The sequence below is a fragment of the Pholis gunnellus genome (assembly GCF_910591455.1).
Source record: "Pholis gunnellus genome assembly, chromosome: 12".
Taxonomy (NCBI): domain Eukaryota; kingdom Metazoa; phylum Chordata; class Actinopteri; order Perciformes; family Pholidae; genus Pholis; species Pholis gunnellus.
In genome coordinates this window covers 175,311-197,713 of record NC_136539.1, presented here as the reverse complement: position 1 = coordinate 197,713, position 22,403 = coordinate 175,311, and the positions used below count along the sequence as shown (strand labels likewise).

Here is a 22,403-nt window from a genome sequence, read left to right as displayed (position 1 = left end):
CACCGTACTCCTCCTCGTGTACTTTAATTGTTTCATATATCCTATGGAGGTCTATATGTCTGTTATATAAGGAACCCTTTAATTACCACCAACACGCATATTGGCGGCTCTCGTGCATCTCATGTGTACATTCTGTACTTTTTCGAGGGGGCGTGAGTCGTGTGGTTTGTGACGCAATTAGCGCGCGACAAAATACAGTTCCCCGCATGGGCTACCGTCGCATGAAACGCACACAGCCATGACTGCCGTTGGTTTCTGTGGAGAGTGGTTTATTTTCGCCTGCGACAAGAAACTCGTAGCAATTCACACCAAACAGGCCAGGTTTGAATCACTCTAAACACTAGTTTCATTATTTCTTGATGTTATTTGCCTGTGGATCAGGTTATCTTTACTGACTAGCAGAGTTAGCTAGCTAACCGTCTTTGCATGGAGAGATGTCTAGGTTCATTTCCAGGTTCTTAGACAGGATTAAAGTACACATGCGTTTAGAAATGTGTGTGAAGATGTTGTGGCATCTGTGTGACACAGGTTTGCCTTTATCTCATCATCATCCCCACCACCTTGTTTGGTGCTGTCTTCATCCACAAAGTGACATGGTTAATGCAAGGAGAGCACTTGTATCCTCCTGCTGCAACAGTACTGTTTTGTTCTTCAGTGTCGGTCAAGCAGAGGAAGATGACTTGTGTAGACTGCTAGTGTGGGTTGAAGACTCCTCTGAAGGGCGGTGCTTTCAGCGCAATACTTGAGTATCAATGTAAAAAAATACCTTTTCAGTATCCTAAATAGACATTTAATCATTTTGTTTACATACACTTTTTCATTCAAAGAAACCAGTAGCTGTGCAAAAACCAGCATCTCAATACAATACAGTTTACAAATGCAAAATGATCTATTGAAATCATGAATTATCTGAATTAGTACTGAAACAGTTCATTGATTTGTGTTTAAGCATTTCATTATTTTTTCAGTCAGACACCCCATGGGTTCTCTGACTGGTTTCAGCTTCTCCAACAAGAGGAGTTGCCTCTTTTCCATATTGTAAATTGGGTATCTTTGGGTTTGGGAGTGTTGCTTGGACAAAACATTTTGTGCTTTGTGACCTCTTGATGGGCCTTTTTCCTATTGTCTTATATTTTCTGCACAAAATTATTAAATATACTAGTTGCAGCCCTAATCTGATTAGAGTATACATATATTACGAATCTAATCCCTTTTCAGTAATATTACTGTTAGATGCTCTGTGCCACAGACATATTATAGTCGGTGTCAAAAACAGTTTTTAGGATTGCATTTCTTTTCTGTCAGGAGATAAAATATAATAAGTATAGTAATAGTATAATAATGGCTGAAGCATAATTTTTTTCACCTTTCTACAATACTACATGGGTTTATGATTCATAATTGAATTATTAGTAATGACTGATACACAATTTAAAATGAATAATTATTAAATCAAGTAATTAAGTGCAATCATTTGACATTGAATTGGCACAATAATAACACAAATCATATTTGTTACTTCCCCTTGTGGTGAGTGATGTATTTTCTGCTCCAGGGACTAAATCTACACCAACAGGACCTCCGGTTTATTTTCCTGATATTTAAAGATACAGTTGAACTGAACTGAACTCAAACTAGATAAATTGGTGAAAAAATAACAAGTCATGATGAAACTGGCATTGTGCAGGAACTCATTCTAATTTGTACTTTATTGCAGAGAATTGTTTGTGTTTGACTGCAGCACTGCTGAGAAGAAGCCAAAGAATGGGAAGGATGATAACAGCAGGTAAGAACAAGCACATGACTATATTATACCATTTATTCTTGAAACATTTACACATTAAAAACATGCCTCACTGTAAAAAAACAAATAGGAAATGCACACAACAAAGAAAAGAAGACATTAAAGAGTAACTTATTTAACATGATTAAGTTTTAAGTTTTTGGGAATGAGAACAGATCCTAGGAAAGATTAATAGAATATACTTGGAATATGAATTGTAATTGTAACAGCTGTAGCTTGTGTCTGCCGTCTTCAGTGATGGCGGTGCCTCAGAGGAAACGGGAAGTGACAAAGTCCTTGCCTTCGCCGTGGCTTCATCTGGAAAGCTGGTGGCGCTGACTGATGACACCAAGAGACTGGTCCTGTTTCACTGTGAGTCGTCATGGCAGTGTATCAGCATCAGGTACAACTTTATCCACAGCAGATTCATGTATTGTACAGATCAGGATGCAATATGTTAATAGTTGCAGTGCATGTCTGTGTGTTACACAGGTGGGTGGTGAGGAGATGTACCTCCCTGATATTCAGCCAGGCAGAGGACGAGCTGCTGGCGACTGACAAATCAGGAGATGTGTACTCCTTCTCAGTGGTGGAGCCGCAGAGAGAGGGCGAGCTGAAGATGGGCCACCTGTCTATGCTGCTAGCTGTAGTAAGGAACACCAATGCTGGGCAAACAAAACCATCACAACTGTAGTCTGGAGAACTAATTACAAAATGTCTCAATATTTGCAGGTGTTTAAAGATTCACATTCTAATTTAAACGGGATACAAAAAGTGCGGTTCATCCCCGGTTTAGGAGCTGCTGTGCTGTGTGACTTCTGTGCAGAGGAAAAAGTAATTGGCTCTGTTTATTCTCATTTATTTTGAACAGACAGTAGCACAAGATTCAAAGAGAGACCCAATCCTCTTGCTTGGGACTGAGGTAGTATTTTGGCCACTTGCAACTTTGGTAAACTATTTATTATAATAATAATTCATATAAAAATAAGAACGTTTTAAAAACATGCGCTGCCGATCAGACAGCTTCCCGATGCAGTAGATATGATCTTCCCAGGTATCTCTGTAGATCAATACGCCATCAAGATCCACAGCACAGCCGTCCAGCACAGGCTCAACCATATTCATTAGACACTTGAAGGTCACCGGTGAGTTCGCAACCCTAAACTCATCACTCAAAAGAAGTGACATCTCTAGCTCTTTGAGACTGTTGTACTTGCCAATATCCTTTGAGTGAATCAATTTACTAAGCCTGATCAACACCGTCTCTATGCATGGTGTTGGATAAGCGTCATTTTCCTTATGATAGTCTGTACAAAACCGAGGACTTTTATCTGCTTTAACCACAAGCAAACAAGGAGATGCCCAACTGAAAGAAGGTTCAGCAATATTTTTTGTTTCAGTACATTTAGCCCCGACACTGGACACCACCAGGTCTGGGTAAATCCAAAGTGTTGAATAAAAGACTATGATGCATAATATTTGCTACCAACTTATTTTGCTGTATGGACAAAGGCACAATAATTGTTACCTCAATTCATTATGTTTAAAACCGCGTCCCATATATAGCATATCCTTTTCCATTACTCTGCGTTTGTCATTTGACATGCTGTAAATACGCTGGCGGACTGGCTTCACGCGTTATGGCATGGTCTATCAATTGTGTACGAGTTTGAACGACATTAAACAAACACAAGAACCTTAACTCTGGTGCTATGAGGCCCACCAGCACTACAAGAAAGAATATAAAAAACATGTATCTTTCAAAGAACATTATGTTAATGCTATTTAAAGTGGCAATCTTGAAGATTTTCTTTTAAATACATGTTAAGTCACTATCTATCACTGAAGGAGGTAACACAGCCTATGGCCCACCAACTCTGGAACCCATCACTATCGGTCTGACGACAGGTATATCCTCTGGGTGCAGCGGGCTGTATTACTGGGGTTCTCGTGGAGCCAGTGGATATCCAGGTCAAGACTTTCTTTTCCATGTTAACAGTCATATTAGCAACTTCAGATGCAAGACTGGTATTGGAGTTTAGAGACGGATGTACAACCGGATTATTTTACAAGTAGCAAGTTTACAAGCTCATTTTAAACAAATCTTCGTCGGGCAATAGCCGGTGGGTTCCCAGATTTCATTTCAGCCAATGCATTCCACCTCTTTTACATTTGCATTATTATGATCAAGAAGTACTACCCTGAGCCTTCCACTTAGCACTTACTGTATTCGTATTAGTTTGTTTCTGCACTGTACATTTGCTCTGATTTATGCTCTTAGATGCTTGTTTAACAAAGGAGATGCACTTATGACTTCTGGTGACTAGTAGTTCTCTTGAATACTATGTTGAATATACTTATTGTAAGTCGCTTTGGATAAAAGCTTCTGCTAAATGACTGTAATGTAATGAACTGGGTGTCTGTGGTGATATTCCTGATAAAAATGCTGTATTAAGGGCCATTTACAACGAAGCCTTTCTTCCTGCAGCCTGTATATTTTCTTAATTATTTGCAATGGGAGCGTGACGAGGCGGGAGGCGTCTATTCTGCACATGAGCGCTGCACATTTGGCATTTCTTTCAGCCCGAGAGTTGAACAATGTTCATCTTTGTGTAAAACGTTGCACCTGTTACTGTTGACTCCAACAGAAAGCAGAACATGAAACAGGACAAGGTTTGTTTTTTTCTGTTCCTGGCAAGAACACTGCTGACACATTTATCCCCTCGTGATCTTGGGCTTATTAGTCTACCATTGTCTCATAATGTGTCTGCCTGAGTTGAGCGACTGAATGATTGCCCCCTTCTGCTGTCTTTCAGAGCATGTCGCCAGACGACAAGTACATCATCACAGCAGACCGTGACGAGAAGATCAGAGTGAGCCACCTCAGGTCTCCATACAACATCCAGTCCTTCTGCCTGGGACATCAACAGTGAGTAACTGAACCTAAAGGGAATAATTTCTCCTAGATGCTTTTTTAAGTTTCCTTTTGCAATACTTATTTAGTGTAATGTATTTTAGACCTTACTTTAGTGGAGTGTTAGGTGACAGTTATTGTAGGGCAAACTGAAAATATTTGAATTAATATACAATACAGCGTAATGTGGCGTTCCTGTCTATCACCTGTCTTGGCAGACCTTATACGGTTTAGAAGCTGCAGTCTAGCTGAACCTGTGCAATCAGATAACTTGGTAAAGTTTTATTTGATTAATACTCTTCCTGTGTTTTCGTTCAGGTTTGTCAGTGCTTTGCTGGTCCCTCCAGGTCATCCACACTGGCTGCTGTCTGGATCGGGGGTGTGTGTGCATTACAAGTTACATTAACATACATACACATGCACGCAGGCTACGCTATGAGCTTCATGCTCTCCATTTTAGTCTATCGTCAAAATAAGATTTGGGTGTAGATGTGACTCTTGGATTTTCATCTGCTTTTTAAAGGAATACTTCACAAAATGACCAATTGTTTATCAGTTTGTTAGTCACTATCTATCACTGGAGGAGGTAACACAATGGGGATTGAAATAAAAATGTTACCTTGATTTCTTGATGAAAACTTTGTTTTTCATCATGCTTTCCCGGTGAATGGAGAAAAGTCTTGATCAATTGAAGTAAATTGGGGCATTGTTAAAAACAGCAAAATTATATCAAAACATCTGTTTACAAAATCTCACACAACTTGTGCAGTGAAGTCCAAGTGTCATTTTCCAGTAGTATGCTCACTACTTCACAAACACATGCATCTACTCTAAAACCTTACTATTCAAACACTTCCGTATAAACAGTCTCACGCTTGTGCAAGACATAAGTTTGTATTTTAATGCAGCAAAGATCTAATGTACATTGAAACTTTGACCGCATAACATCAAACTGACCCAAAGGTTTCATCAGGGACGATTAACTGAAACCAATGTCATGTAATATGTGTGTTTGTCAGGACGGGACCATCAAGCTGTGGGAGTACGAGTCTGGTCGTAAGCTGCAGAGCTGGGACCTCAAGGAGCTTGAAGATGCACCGAGTTCTGAGGCTGTCAAACACAAGGTAAGCATGTCCTGATGACTGGTGATACCGGGACCCTTCATCTTTCACTGATATATCTCACCAACTATTGGATGGATTGCCACAAACCGGTTCAGATATTCATCGTCCCCAGAGGATGAATCCCACTGATTGTGATGATTCCTTGACTTTTCCTCTAGCACCACCACGAGGTCGCCATTTGTGGTTTTGAGTGAAATGTCTCAACCTCTATTGCCATCAAATTTGATGCATATATCTATCTTCCCTGCTGGATAAATGATAATGACTTTGGTAATCCTCTGACTTTTTGGTTTATGACCAAAGCTGTCCTTTGTGTTTTGTGCTAATTAGCAAATATTAGCATGCTAACTGACCTGTTAACATCTAGCCCTATCCCTCAGACAAACTGCCTGAAATAGCCCACCCAAAATGAATCGGAGATAGCTCCTCAACCATAAGGCATAATTCTGGTCTCATTTGAAATGTAAGAAGTTAAGGAAAAGGAATCCATTGTAAGTAAATCTATTTATATTGCCATTCCAGAGTAAGCGGAGATGCAGTAAAGAAAAAAATAAGATCACCTCGTATAAAATCTAATTTCAAAGGCAATATACCCATAAGAATCAAGATCTATGGGTAATGATGCAACAAAATGTCTTCTACTACTCTTAACTACAACTTGGAATGTACATTTTATGAAAATAAACTAAAATACAACATTTCTGACACAATTCATAAATATATATTTAGATGGTCTCACTCTTTTGGCCATGTTTACCGTTTACATGTTGACTGTTTGATTGAAGTTTTAGTTCAAAACTGTATTTATTTCCATATAGCATGTTACAAATAACAAAAATATCCCCAACCAGATCAAGGGTGTCAAACACCCTCCGCCTGCCACGTCATTTCTTGTGGCCCGTGAATCTGCCAGCCAAAAAAGAAAAATGTAAAAGTCAGACTTGACACAATTTACAATTATCCTCTGCTCTTTGTATCTCGCAAAGCGGAGTTCCTCCCTGATCCGCGCGCGCACACCTCCACTAGCGGATGTGGTGATGCAGCAGTCTGCCCCCCCCCCTGCTGACAACCGGCCCTTTGGGGGAAACCATGATGCTGATGTGGCCCAGAGTGAAAACGACACCCCTGATTTAGATAGTAATAAACACATGAATATTGATCAATATTCATATTTCAATCAGGAGAGACTTGTTTTATAGTTTAACAATGATTTATTACACATGCAAATATGAAAAGTGCAAAGTCTTTGGCGATTGGACTCCATCATGAAGTACTATCACCGAGGGTAGGGATACTGCGGTCCAATAGGCCTAATCCCCTAAAAGAAATTTATTTATATAAATAAATAAATACCTTACTGCTGTGGTGAATTTCCTAAGAACATAGAAAATTAGTCACGAGGGAATTCAAGGCTAGAACGTGAGTGAGTAGATGTTAGACCAGAGGTAAGAGGTCAAGGTTAGTCAAAGCCAAGGATAGAAGAATGTCACGAAGGACTGCAGACTAGGACAGGTTGGGTCAGGTTAGACCGCAGATACAGGATAGTGCGGGTCTAGATAGCCCATAGTGAAGTATGGTAGGATTTCAACAGATCCCGAAATATATGGTGGGTCGGCCCTGCAGAGGGCCCGAGCGCAGGACGGGATAGGTGAGGGTCAAGCTAGACCGCAGACAAGGATAGGTTGGGTCAGGTTAGACCGCAGCTTAGGATAGTCGGGGGTCACGTTTAGACCGCAGCACAGAATAGGGGGGTTCAAGGGAGAACGCAGAACAGCACGGTTGGGGGTCTTGCTGCCTCAGCACAACCAGACCGGGCCGCCCGGGAAACTAGAACGTATGTCAAGCTTTTGACAGGTCTCACAACATTCGGACCGCGAAACTAGAAATGTTGTCATTCTGACTGCGAAACTAGAAATTGTGTCCTTGGACCGGTCTCTTTTCACTTGGACCAGGAAATGAGAAATAGGGCACCTCAGACCCATCTTTCTTTTGGGAATGGAAAGCGGTCCCATCGGACCAGGAAACAGACACGTTAAGCCAGGTCACGGTCACCTAGGAAACACAGTTACGTTAATCCAGGTCACGTTCACCTAGGAAACACAGTCACGATAAGCCAGGTCACGTGCGACCAGGAGATTGAGAAACAGTGTTAGACCAATCAGATGGGGAAAACGGTCGAGTCACACCAGAGGAAAATAGAGTAAGGTAAACACAGCAGGGAGGGCACGGTATTATACCGTGATGAGAGACTACCCATTAGCACGCTAGAGAAATATCTTTAGTGTTATTAGAAGGAACATTTTCAGAAGGATATAATGCTATCCCCTGCTATGAGCAAATACTAATAATATGACCTATCAATAATATAACAATCGACGTGAACATGTCACCACCACCAGTTATATGCATTCCTTACCGGATTTTAAGGCTTCAATGATCTTGCTTCTCAAGGATGGTGTTGAGATCAGAGTGGACGTAAGACGTGAAGGCAGAGGATGACCAACGACCCAATTTTGTAGGGTAGTAGAGGAGATGCCTTGGTTAGCTGCCGAAGTAGCGGCCCTATTCTAAAAAGAGTGCCCAGAGTGTAGCTGAGGTGAGAAGTTGAGTCTAGTGAGGATAACCTCCAACTGCTACCACGTTTTGGATAAAGGAATGTTACCTGGGGTAAGAATAGTGGAGCAACTAATAGGTCTTACCCAGAGGTACTTAAGCATGGATTTGAAAGGGCAAAACCCAGTCTATCTACGCCACATCTGCTGTGCAGCACCGCCGCATTTGGAGTGTTTAAGCCATGAGTTACCAGCCAAGTCACGTACCAATTAGACCACAATGGTGTGAGTCCAACAGACTTGAGAGCCAAGGTCTTATACCGTGATGCGAAGATCCACTGGCATAGAATGCGAGAGGTAGCTTTAGAGATAATATAAAGAACATTTTGCATGAATGAGATAATGCTATTGGACAAATTAAATGACATGCAAAAATGCCGGAAACAAAGTCAACATGACACCACCACCAGTTATATGCATCACTTACCGTACACATTTTTAAGGCTTTAATGAGCTTGAGTTACCCTTTGAGTCTAGTAAACCACAGGCCTTGACAGAACCCCCCCCAAAACCCGCGGATGGCCTGCATCCGTGTCGACATTTTAGTAAATCAGCGAAAATCACCAGCTTGTTTGTAGAATGTTACACCATTCCAGTGACTGCACAGCGATCTGACACACAGGTCAGCGCAGCACCTGTCATCAAGGTAGATTGTGCATCTTAGGAAAAGGAAGATGCCATGTCCAACGAGCAGGAGAGGAAAAGCGCATCCTTAGGGGAAGAGCTTGAATTGAGGCAATTAGACTTTATGTATAAATGTCCAAGTATGTTTTGCCACTAATCCGCCTTAACCAATATGGACAGACTCTTAGATGTCCATTCCTCCCCTGCAGTTTAACCCAGTGTGTTTCATATGTCCAGAGACCATTACGATTATACAAAGCAGCCAGGTGAAGCGCCACTAAGCAACATCTTTTGAGCAAACGCACCCACTCACTCCAAAATAGAGGTACTGATATGAGCTACGAGCCCAATAATCGGAATCCTATCGCATGATTTCACTGCCCAACTATGATGTAAAAAGAGGAATAGAGCTGAACCAAGTGGTTTAAACCACAAATAACGTTGCTGCACACAATCCTCTTTAAGATACGCTGTAATGTCATACTTTCCTTTACATCGCATCACCATGATTGCACTGAATTCTAACGCTGCGTAGCGATACAGTTCCATTAAATTAGGTACTTTATCTTTTAAGATGCAAGTTCTTAAAAAGCTTCTGTTATGTCATTTAAACTATAAAAGCAACCCTTACTTACATGACATATTCCTTCGACTTCTTGATTTAATAATCAGCTGCTGGCTACATGCAAACGTTGATACAACTGTTGGGCTACGTCCATTGAAATGGGACTAAATCATCACGCACTTTGATGTTCCGGACCTTTGCATGAGGAACTCTCAAATTGGACTTTGTAAAACTCTATTTCAATACCCAGCTCTATGCGTTATTATTGTCTAAAACACCAGAGGCGTACAAACAACGTGGCTGTGAAGAATAAAAGATGAGTGTTACTCATAGATATATCCATAGAATGTTGGTATAGCTAACACAAGCCATGAACTAACCTCCACAATGCCGAGGAGGGATTGTAGCCAGCTGTAGCCTCATATTCATGAACTACTTATCGCCTTAGCCAAGCCCTGTTAGGAAAGAAGTAAAGTATTACATGTATCATAAAGAAACAAAGGTTAAATATCTAATAATAATATAACTATTGGATTTGGCTGCCAAACATTTACTCAAATTAAACCCTGTTCTGAAGCATCTCAAACGAATTGGCCCATCTCCTATAATCCCCAGACATGTCAGTGTTTTATCAGTGCACTATTTGTGATATACCATTGATCATGAGCACAGCCCGTGCCAGATTGAATTCGGAGGTGCATGACCAAACCGTGACCACTTGCGGGCCTACCCGCATCACGCGCCTGCCGTGATTACCTGCCTCGAGTACACATCGCGCCCTTCACTACGGAGATGATAAACTAAGTTTAACTGCTGCTTAGTTGTGTTTATTCCCGCTCATAATGATTGTAGTCTCGTGAATACGCTCCACTTCCACTACTGGAACAGGCGCTATCATACTGATTAAATGAGTGATGCTCCGGAGCTCCAGACGTGTGTCAGACCCATGATTTCCTCATTTGTCGGTAAATGACGAGGCGCGGAAACAAAGTCTCTGTTAAACCGCGAGGAGCCTGAACTGTCCTGTGGAGCTGATTTAACATGGCTACTGGTTGCCGCATGGAGTCCTGGTGGCGCCGATGTTAATATAATAGAAGCAGCATCGTTTACCAGAGATTAAAGACCAGCATCGATGGAGAGGATGAAGCTACCCAGTGGAAATTACGGTGTTGTCTGCAATGGAGGCCAGGTGTTGCTGGTGGGGAAAGAGTACGGGACGCGACTCCGCCCGCGGAGCTCGGGATGAGCCTGATTCTTCCGGTGCGCCCACCGGCGATGGATCGACTGATCGCGAGTAACTGTTAGCCTTACTCGGATACCACCGCAAACTTCTAGCTGAGCCAAGAGGGCCCCTTGCTTGTCTGTGGGGAGCTGCTGCGCCGCGCTGGGCGAGTGTGCGCCAGCCACCTGGCAGGCTGAATGCCGGCTCCGGCTAAACATCGATGTTGAGACCCGACTCTTCCAGAAACGATCAAAGTCGGGATCCGTCATTGTCTCATTTACCCACAACTAGATGTTTAAAAGGGTAAGGGGAATTGTTTCGCCTCGCGTTTGCTTAGCTGAAATGACAACTGACAGCAGCAGAGAGAACACTTTTAAAGTTGACCGCACAGATATGATTGGCTTAAGGAAACTGTGCCGCATCTGGTTGGATAGTTAAAAGTGCACGCCCCCAATCAGCTGATAGAGTAATTACAAGGAGAGGAGAGACAGAGATTACCCGTTAGTGTCTTCCTGACTGAACTTGCGCTTGAGCTCCATATAACTAAAGAGCTCCATGCCTTAAGACAAATAAAAGGAGAGTGCAAAGGCCCACAGGGCTGAAACAGATTGAACCCTCTGAATTGGGAAATTACAAAGATTGTGACCGTTGATTTCTCGCCTAAAAATTTCTCAGAAGTGGATCAGGTATCCTACCTTAGGACTAGGAACTAGCTCTCTCGACCGTTAGTCCATAGCCTCGTTAAGCATCATAGCTAGGCTAACGTTAGCATTTAGCAACGGCCTGGAAGGATATAGCCAATCACACGCAGAGTAGGAGCGGTGCATAAGGGTGCACAGTTTAGTCTCTCCCACATACAGCCAATCAGAATGTGTGACTTTATTTGTAAGGGCAGGACCCCAAGCCGATCTGGCAGGCCGAGCACATCTGGTACCTATGGGGTCCGTCGGGTAATGAAGCTAAGATGTGTTAGCATTTTGCTCAAGCACCACGTGCCTAAGTAGAAATACTTTAGGTTAAATGCTGGATTTAAAAGAGAGGTTTTTCATTTCCTTTAAGAAATACAGGGAGAGTTTTGCATTCTGATATCCAGAGGCAGTAAATTCCACTGTTTAGGGGCATAGAAGAGAAGGCACTCTCACTATTACTTTTATGGGACACACTAGGAACATTTAAGAGAAACAGGGTGGAGGACTTTAGTGATCTGGCTGGAACATAAAATGAAAGTCTGTTTGGGGAGGAGCAATTTAGTTGAAAGGTAGCTGTGTCTTACACTCTGGGGTAATGCGACCCTGGCTTCAGCATTCTGAACTAGCTTTAGTTTTCTTATCGTCTTATTAGGTAATCCAGTGAAAATGAAGTTACAACAGTCTAAATGGCTCATAATAAATGCATGAATGAGCATTTCAGCATCGAGTTAAAAAAAGCCCTGACATTGGCGATATTCCTAAAATGAAAAGGCCAGTTTTAATGACATTGTTAAAATGAGGATTTCAATTTAAATCAGAGTCTAAAATGACTCCCAAGTTTGTAATGTTAGTTTTAATCTGTTTGCTTAGGCTACCAAGCATTGAGTGCATTTTAAAGGTAAACACTTGTTATTGAACAAGTCCAATCCAGCTCTCAACAGTCCAGGAAGCCAGACCTCAGATCAGAGAACTCAGTAGGTAAGTAAGTAAGTGAAATGTATTTATAAAGTGCTTTTTACAGGCATAAGTCACAAAGTGCTGAACTCAGCTGTAGAAGTGATCAGTTGTGGTCAGAGTGGCTGTACACCCTGCTCTAGAGGAGATGAGTTGATGTCTCCCTTCCTGTGACATTCTTCAACAGTTTGTTCATGGAAACATCACCTCTGCCCTCCCCTCGAATATGAAATATAAAAAAATGTCATTTGTTAGGTCTGAAAGGTTACTGTTCTTTCTTTATATTATTATTCCATGTCCTATCTGGACCCAGTGTCCACATGCTGGCCTGTGTGGGAAAAAAAGTTATTTTTCTTTCTGTTTTTGTGAAAATCCATTCAAAACTTCAGACCATAAGGTTTGGTCTTTTCGTATTGCTTTGTTTCGTCAACTTGGGAAACTGCTGCTTCTCATCGCTGCAGCATGGTGGCATTTACATGATGAAACCACTTTACTGTTCTTATAAAGTCAGTAAACATGTACATGTGCAGCGATACTGCCACAATATTGTGTTTCTTTTTTAAAAGGACCATTCCACGCTGTTACAGTGTGTGTTTTACTTTAGTGTTGTTTGCACTCAGGACATCAGAGCTTTTTCACTGGAAGCAGCCCGAACACCACAGCAATGAGCAGAAAGAGGCTAAAACGCTCTGTAGAGCTGATGATAATTCTCTAATGAGGGTTTGTTACTACGAGCAACACCTTTCACATTACGGTCACTTTAAAGATGCATTACTGCACCTTTTTATTTTCACAATAGATTAAATGTATGGTCATTTAATCTATCTATTTAATCTTTAAAGTGACCGTAATCTTTCAAGCCCTGGCTTAGAGATATTTAGAGCAATTAGGCAAAACCACGTTGATGCTCTTACTTATTAAGTACCATTACAGTAAGTAACATCCCCTTATTTTGTAAAAAGAACAGTAAGATACCTGTAATGACTTCACCACTCCTTGTCTTTGTTTTATTTCCTACAAGTCAACTGTATGCCGTATCACCAGCTCTCCTGACGCTCGCCATGTAGCTGTGCAGTGTGAAAGGTGAGTGTAACAAAATCTGTCATTTGACTAACATTTCTTTTTACAATTAACATTTGAAATGGAGAAGGCACTTGAAAATAACAAGGTAGTACAAAATGTAAACCATACATACATACGTGTTTCATTTTTACCTCTTTACCTAAGATGTACAAAACACTGGCAACGAGGAAGATCTTGGGTAGATGATAATGACTAAATAAATATGAAACAAATCATACCCTCTGAGCTAAAAAGATATCTGGTCTCAATTGAAATCAAACACTATTATGTTTCCTACGTGTTGCTTGTCTACATGACATCCTCCGTCCATGATCCAAACATCGAAACAGGACCCTTCCCCCTCCCCCAAATAAAACTGGGAGAATACAAAAACAAAGATTAACCAATGAACTGCTGTGTGTTACCCAAAAATGATTTTATGTTACCTTAACAAAGGTTTTAATAATAAATCCCTTTTCTGAATTGTAAATGAGATGTATGGGAATCCAACTAAATGTTATTTTCAGTATCATTAGTCTATCGATTGCTTTAATTATTCATTTATTTGTTAAAAATGACATCAAATCAGATCAACAGTCCGCAGCCCAGACAGACTGAATTTACAGTGCGACAGAGAAAAGCAGCAGATCCTCAATTAAAAAGTGATCGACCAATAAACATAGCGGAGGAACTATCTATTAGCCAATCAGTGCCAGGGGCAGGACTAATGCCTTTTTTGTCGAGCTGCGGTCGAGCTGCGGTCGAGCTGTTGTCAATGATAATAACAAACAATGGAGAAGACCACACAGTCGCTGCGATCAAGGCTGTTCTAAATCGATCAAAAGTATCGGCATTGCACCCGACCCCGATGCTTGTCTCTGCGGAGGGTGGGTCCACAGGGTGTAGGGAAGCAAAAAATACAATATTGTCCTCTGAAATGTTGAGTAAAATTGTGAAGGCTCAGTATTTAAGAAAATGTACTGGATTACTTTTCACCTCTAAATATCAGTACTGGAAGGTGATGTGGCTAAGTGGAGAGCAGGGCCATCCTTCAATCAGAGGGTCGGCTGTTCGATCACCGGCTCTGCTAGACATTTCAATGTGACACTTAACCAGCTGTGCCTACGGTGTAATAGCATCTGAATTGTAAGTCGCTTTGGATAAAAGCGTCTGCTAAATGACTGTAATGCAATGATCACAGAATGACCGAAATAAAATAAATGGATTCTAAAAAAGGGAAAGGAAAACCTAACAACCATGTGGATAGAAGTGGAGTGAGTGAACAAGTAATCTGACCCAGTAGCACCAATGACAATAACTAAGAATAACTGTATAGAAATAGACTCTTTTACTGAGTTTACTAGGTCATATAGAGGTAGCAGTATTTCAATCAGGAGAGACTTGTTTTATAGTTTAACAATGATTTATTACACATGCAAATATGAAAAGTGCAAAGTCTTTGGCGATTGGACTCCATCATGAAGTACTATCACCGAGGGTAGGGATACTGCGGTCCAATAGGCCTAATCCCCCCTGGAGTCCAGACACTGGTGGTGGTGGTGAAGGGAGTTGCTCCAATCTGATGATGAATCAGGAGCATGAATGTGATGCTGACTGGAGGTGACTGGGGTGGAGGAGGGTCACGTCTGCTTAGCTGAAATGACAACTGACAGCAGCAGAGAGAACACTTTTAAAGTTGACCGCACAGATATGATTGGCTTAAGGAAACTGTGCCGCATCTGGTTGGATAGTTAAAAGTGCACGCCCCCAATCAGCTGATAGAGTAATTACAAGGAGAGGAGAGACAGACATTACCCGTTAGTGTCTTCCTGACTGAACTTGTGCTTGAGCTCCATTTAACTGAGAATGTTTCATAACCTGTTAAACGTTTCTCACACCGTTTTCTAGATTTGCTGTGGACAGACAGCTGCTTTTAACTTGGTCATGATGTATGTTTGGATCTTTAGAGGCACAAGGTCACTGTAGAGCTTTGTAGTATATATAGTGTACATGTAGATGACACTCACTGTAAGTCAGAGTCACAAAGTGAAGCTATCCCTTCAATGTTCTACGTTCAAAATACATTTGATACAATGATAGATGAATCCCTTGATTGATTCAACAGTTTGACGTGTCCTGTGTGTCCTCAGAGTGTCCACCGTTCAGTTTTTTACCCTGGACCAGGAGGGCGAAGACAAGCTTGTGCCACACAGCAGGCTCTTCCTGCCCCACTGTCCCCTGGATATGGCCTTTGACCCGGAGGGCCGTTTCTGGGTGCTGATGGACTCCAGTGATGCACCACTCCAAATTTACACACACAGACAAAACTCCTGGGAGGTACAGTGTGATACATTCAGACACATGTCCTAACTGTTGTTTGTTTCTTACACAAGCACATACACACAAAAAGATTAGTTGAAGATATTGAAATGATGGAAATCTACATATTGGCTACATTTGCACTGGAATCGTGGGTTTGTCGTGCATGCACAGTCAGTCAGATGTTTACTATAACATACAGTATGATGAGACTGCTGGGAGGAAGAAGAAGGCCCTGAGCCCTTTGTTCATGCTTTGCTGCACATTACATTATAACATATAATTGAATAAAAAATGTATTTTTGTGCTTAAATGACAACACATTATAAACTCTTAACTTAAATACTTACTAAAAACTGAAGCAGCAACAGGAGCTCTGACCTCACAACTCAACCACCTGTTCATGCACATCTGGCCAATATGAGTATTGCAGCTCAGTATGAGCATTTACAAAGTCAATAACTAATGTGACACAGTCACACAGTTTTTGCCTACATCTTAAGTAAGGAAATGGCTAATCTCAGCTTTACATGTGTCAGTGATGGTTATATTACACTGATGCTTTTGATTCACACTTGCTTAGATGATGCAGTAAATGTTATTATGATACAAATATCCAGTATTATATTTTTATGGTGTAAACTCAGTCCATTTGTTGAAGGGGATTCATGTTCCTCAGTGTAAATAAAGGTTGAATTAAGCAGTATATTAGAGAGCGTGACATGTGGTTTACTGCAGGACATTTGTGGTTGCCATGGTATCTACTATCTACTATCTGTTCATTAGGCACTCACAACCTCTGGGAATCTCCTGATATTAAAATGGCATTTTTAAAGGGAGTTAGGTACAGGAGCTGCTTATTCTGCAGTGTGTACTGACTGTGGTCATCTTTAGTATTTAACATTTCTTCGGTACACTTCCATCTCTTGTGTGTACTGACTGTGCCTGACCTGCACACTCTCCTGCTCCATCTAGTGTGATGCTGAGAGCCCTGAACTGAACAGAGTGACTGAAGCCTTCAAGCCTCACTGGGAGACACTTGAGGGTGAGTCATCATACACACACACACACACACACACACACACACATACTTCCATGTGGCCTTTTGGCCTCTTTGTAGGTGCATCTCCTATGTCCTCCCTCTCTCATCCTCGCCCCTCTCGCACCCTCTAGACAGAAATAGCCTGCAGTGTCACATGGCCTCCCCCAAACATCTTGTGTCGCTGACACAGGCTTTATTCAGCAGGGCTTTTGTTCTTGATGATGTGTTTGATCAGATTGGCCTCTGTAATAATCTAACTAGTACAGTGTGTGACACTGAATCACTGAGGGCGGGGACAGCCCTGCTGTAGGGCTACACGTACTCCAGTATGTCCCCATCTGCAGGTTTGTAGATGAGGTTTAGTAGCCTTAATAGTAGCAGTGGGTGTTGAGCAGGGCCACGGGGAGAAAGCACAAAGACTCCGGTGAAGAAGCAAAGTTAGTAACGTGCATTAGTGGGACATGAATGCATACAGATGGAGTAATATGATCTCTTTTCCCAGTCTTTGTTAGTACACGTACTGCAGCATTTTGGATCAACTGGAGAGTCCTAAGAGACTTATTGGAGACAGGATGTGCCTGATTTAGGTGAAAAAAGGCAGTCCTTGAAATTAGTTTTATGTGGGAGTTAAAGGACATATCCTGATCAAAGAGAACTCTGAGATTATTTATGATGGGGCTTAAGGCCATGGCCATGGAAACTATATCATTAGATAATTTTTTTTGTGGGTCAAGTACAATTACCTCACTGTTGTCTGAGTTTAACGTCAGGAAGTTGCAGGTCATCCAGGTTTTTATGTCCTTAAAACATGCTTGAAGTTTAGTGAGCTGGTTGGTTTTATCTGGTTTGATTGATAGATATAATTGAGTATCATCTGCATAACAATGAAAGTTTAAGGAGTGTTTTCTGATAATATTGCCTAAAGGAAGAATATATAAGGTGAATAAGATTGGTCCAAGCACAGAACCTTGTGGAACTCCATGACTAACATTGGTCTTCATCGAGGTTTCATCGTTTACAAACTGAGATCGATCTGATAAATAGGACTTAAACCATCTTAGTGCGGTTCCTTTAAAACCTATCAAATGTTCTAGTCTCTGTAACAGGATGTAATGGTCTATGGTGTTGAATGCAGCACTAAGGTCTAACAAGACAAGAACAGACACAAGTCCTTTGTCTGATGCAATTAGAAGGTCATTAGTCATTTTCACCAGAGCTGTGTCTATGATGCTCTCTAAATCCTGACTGAAAATCTTCAAATAAACTATTGTTATATAGAAAGTCACACAACTGATTCGCAGCTGCTTTCTCAAGGATCTTAGAGAGGGAGGGAAGGTTAGAGATCGGTCTGTAGTTAGCCAACGCCTCTGGATCAAGAGTGGGCTTCTTAAGAAGAGGTTTAATTACAGCTACTTTGAAGGACTGTGTTACATGGCCTGTTAGTAAAGACAGGTTGATCATATCTAGTAAAGAAGTGCTAACTAACGGTAGCACTTCTTTAAGCAGCCTAGTCGGTATAGGGTCTAAGAGACAGGTAGAAGATTTAGATGAAGACATTGTTGAAGTCAATTTGTCAAGGTCGATGGAAGAAAAGCCATCTAAATATATATCAGGGTTTACTGCTGTTTCCAAGGTTACTCTATTTGGGGATTGATCGGTACTGGTTGAGGGCAGGAGATTATTAATGTTCTCTCTAATAGTTATAATGTTATCATTAAAGAAGTTCATGATGTCACTACTACTGAGGTCTGTAGAAATACTCGGCTCAACAGAGCTCTGACTCTGTCAGTCTGGCTACAGTGCTGAAGAGAAACCTGGAGTTGTTCTTATTTTCTCTATTAATGATGAGTAATAGGCTGCTCTGGCATTACATCTTATATGTTTAAGACTGTCCTGCCAGACTAATCGAGATTCTTCCAAATTGGTGGAACGCCATGTTCTTTCAAGTTTTTATCATGTTTGCTTTAATTTGCGGGTTTGAGGGTTATACCATGGTGCGAACGTCCTTTTTTTTACTAACTTCTTTTTTAGAGGAGCAATAGAGTCTAGTGTAATTCTCAGTGAGCCTGTAGCACTATCGACAAGATGATCAATCTGGGACGGACTAAAGTTAGCATAGCAATCCTCTGTTATATTGGGACATGATATAGAATTAAATACAGACGGAATCGCTTCTTTAAATTGAGCTACAGCACTATCAGATAGACATCTAGTGTAGAAACTTCCCTAATGGTACACTCCGGTAGTAGAAATTCAAAAGTTATTAGGTAATGGTCCGATAAAAGAGGGTGCTATGGAAAGACTATTAAATCTTCTATTTTAATGCCATAAGCCAGAACCAGGTCGAGGGTTAAAACAGTGAGTGTGTTTCTGTACACTCTGACAGAAGCCAATCAAATCTAATAATGTGATAAATGCAGTACTAAGGCTATCATTATCGACACCCACATGAATATTAAAGTCACCAACAAAAATTACTTTATCTGTTTTAAGGATTAAACTTCATTCAGAATACAGACCTGGGGCACGGTAAACTACTGTATAACAGATGGAAGCGCAGAGAAGTGTGTAAGACTGCAACTCTGCTTCCTGGTCTTAACTCTGGGTTGCTATAGACTAAATCCTCTAATAAACTGGCTCAGGTTTCTCGATAAAGCCGTTTCTCCTAAGCAGACCAGGTTTTCCCCGGAAAGTCTGCCAATGATCTACGAAGCCTACATTGTTTGCTGGACAACACCTGTGTTTGCAAACAGTGTTTCTTGCTTCCATCTTACAAAGACAAATTCGGCGATATGCGGTCAGATATGACCAGAATATTACAATTTTGGTTTATGTCCCCGTCTACTATTTGTCATGTGCATGTGGTTCCTGTCACCAACCGTTTCCTCTTACACAACAGCCTCCACAAGGACCGACAGCCGCTTCGAGCACCTGTACAAGGTGAGCTTTGACAACGTGACGACATACCTACAGAAGAAGCAGCAGAGACTGGAGGAGCAGCAGCTGAAGAGGGGGATGGCACGGAAAGCAAATGGCAACAAGAAGGCCAAGAAGGAGACGTCAGAAGCTGGAATTCAGTCATCTACCTGAACAGACACGCTGAGAGAGAGAGAGAGAGAGAGCTATTACTTCCTTTATGTTTGATGCTTTGAATGATGTATTGATGAGGCACGTGGAGAGCATGTGCTCGACCACATGGCCTGTCTAGAGGGAATTTTGTGTTTGGCTTAAATTTCTGGCTGATTTAGAGAAATAAACGTTGCAGCTAATTAAACTGTGCCTTCTGTTTTTGCCACCACCACTGAATGACGCATTCCATTTGTGAATGTGCACCATATGTCCTGTCCTCACAGTCACTGCTGCTCCACACTCTGAACTTGTTACTTCCTGTGCGTTACACCACATTTTTTACGTATTTTTGTCTCGTGCACAGAATTGATGCAGCATGCCTGGATTTGAAGAACGTCTTTGATTTGCATGAGAACCACAGTATGGTCTGACCAGAGGTTAGATAATGATGGGCTAATGAGATAATGAGCAGTTGAAGAGATTTACCTAATAAAGTGGCCGTTGAAAGTAAATAGTCTCTGAACCACAACTCTACAGCATATGAAGGGTTAACCCTCAACCGTAACCCCTATATTCATATACAGTATATGTACACTGTATATTGCTATAGTTGGCAAGATTAATGTGACTCAGATGGGGCCTTTTGTGTGAATATGTGACGTCATTTAAACCCAGTGTTGCGTTTTTGAAACAATAAGAAATCCCTCCAAATGATGTGCATTATTCTTTTTGGAAATCATGAAGGCTTTCTATCTCTGAGACAGCCATGCTGTTTGGTCTTGGAAAGTGGTATGTCTTACATTATGACTGCTTCCCCACACAAACCGTTTCTATGGTACAGTTTAGAGTTTTGGGTGTTGGGATAGTGTTTGTGAATACTACACTGTCTCAAATACATGTTGCAATTTTACAACTGTGGGCTTCTGAGGGCATTGTGGATAACCATAGTCCTGATGGCTTTATGATGTGTCACTCCTTTTTAGTGTTTCAAAGTAGAATTGAATTCCATGCTTGAACTGCTGAATATTGGGTTTCCTTTCAGACTATTTGCATTTATGCATAGTTTTAAAATAAAGGCATCTTCTGTCCAGATCATTTCCCCGTTCTGTTAATTCATCTTAGTCCCACAAGACATTTCTAATACATGTTTAGCATTAACCCAGAAAAATGTAACATAAATGCCCTCATAAAATGAATGCAGAATTGTTTCTGTGCCACTATTACAGAATACAAGGCATTCAGAAAGACAGACAGATCATTTATTCTATTTCTTTAGAAAGTGGTGTGTTGAGTCAAATGTGTAAAAATACACTTTAATAACAAATATTTGTTGCAGTAAGTCCAAATCAATTCCCAATCAATGTCAGATGTCCGCCTGATGACAGCGTCAAAGCTTGGAGCGACAGACTGCGACAGATAAATGAGCGAGATGGTCAAAGTTCAAGGCACAATGCTATTGTTGGAGCCATAATGTAGTTTTGTTGGTTTCTTTTGTTTTTGAGGGAAACACAGGGTGGGTTTACACATGCAGTTCTGACATTGAACAGAGGGTGGCACATTGACCTAAAAGTGCATATAGGTAAGTGCCTGGTAATGAGAACCAGTTGGATGTGGACGGGAAGCTGACAGTTTTTGATCTTGTCAAGGTGTCGTCTCAGCCAGAGTTTCAGCTTAGAGTTTCAAGGTGTTATATTATCCTGTCAAGTATACTGTGGTGCTGTTATGGTGTCAATGTGCAAATGGAATAAATGGATCAACGGATCGAAAGAAAGACAGCGCATTGGACAGTGAAATGTTTGTGGAACACTCATCCGAACAAGTTCTCCCGTTCGCCCCCCCAGTGGCTTTAAGATATAAAATTGGATATTGTTAAAGTCAGTACAGCTATGATGAAGGAGTGCGTCCCAGTCAGGCCGGCACGTGTCTTGCTCGTGCCCAGGACAAGATTATCTCCAAAGGCCCCCCAACAGATCATTGATTTACATGAAAGTGAGCCAACATGCACATCACATTACAGTCATTTAGCAAACGCTTTTATCCAAAACGACTTACTATTCAGATTCAATCACATTTATCCACCGTAGGCACAGCTACGATGTTGGGGTTAAGTGTCTTGCTCAAGGACACTTCGACACATCGATTAGCGGAGCCGGAGATCGAACCACCAATTACTCTGATTGAAGGATAGCCCTGCTATCCACTTATTCCCAATACCAGACCTGTGACACATCCAGACTTCACACTAATCCTAGCCATGTTGGTATGTTGTTTGTTCACATGGTAAGTGACTAAACAAACCTTCTAAAGAGTCTGTATGCAGACTGAAAGGCTATAAGACTGATTTCTAAGAGTGCTGTTTATGGACACTACTGTCCCACAATGCAATGCATTAGGCAGATGGAGAAGCTGCTCACATTAAGAAAA

General features: G+C 41.4%; 1 protein-coding gene across 1 annotated transcript; it reads left to right on the top strand.

Moving 5' to 3' along the window:
- Positions 1 to 194: 194 nt before the first annotated feature.
- On the top strand, positions 195 to 21,693 carry wdr4 (WD repeat domain 4). The gene is made up of 11 exons (XM_079170563.1): positions 195 to 321; positions 1,718 to 1,786; positions 2,040 to 2,186; positions 2,276 to 2,432; positions 4,600 to 4,712; positions 5,016 to 5,076; positions 5,717 to 5,821; positions 13,509 to 13,570; positions 15,700 to 15,886; positions 16,844 to 16,913; positions 19,810 to 21,693. The coding sequence occupies exons 1-11, from the start codon at positions 239 to 241 to the stop codon at positions 19,998 to 20,000; spliced, it is 1,245 nt and encodes a 414-aa protein (XP_079026689.1). The 5' UTR covers positions 195 to 238; the 3' UTR covers positions 20,001 to 21,693.
- The last annotated feature ends 710 nt before the right edge of the window (positions 21,694 to 22,403 follow it).

Bases quoted from the DNA above. Each gene is read 5' to 3' on its own strand.
- wdr4 (XM_079170563.1), top strand. From the start codon at position 239: ATGACTGCCGTTGGTTTCTGTGGAGAGTGGTTTATTTTCGCCTGCGAC. The intron at 5,077-5,716 runs GTGTGTGTGCAT...TGTGTTTGTCAG, and splicing joins GGCTGCTGTCTGGATCGGGG to GACGGGACCATCAAGCTGTG. The intron at 13,571-15,699 runs GTGAGTGTAACA...GTGTGTCCTCAG, and splicing joins GTAGCTGTGCAGTGTGAAAG to AGTGTCCACCGTTCAGTTTT.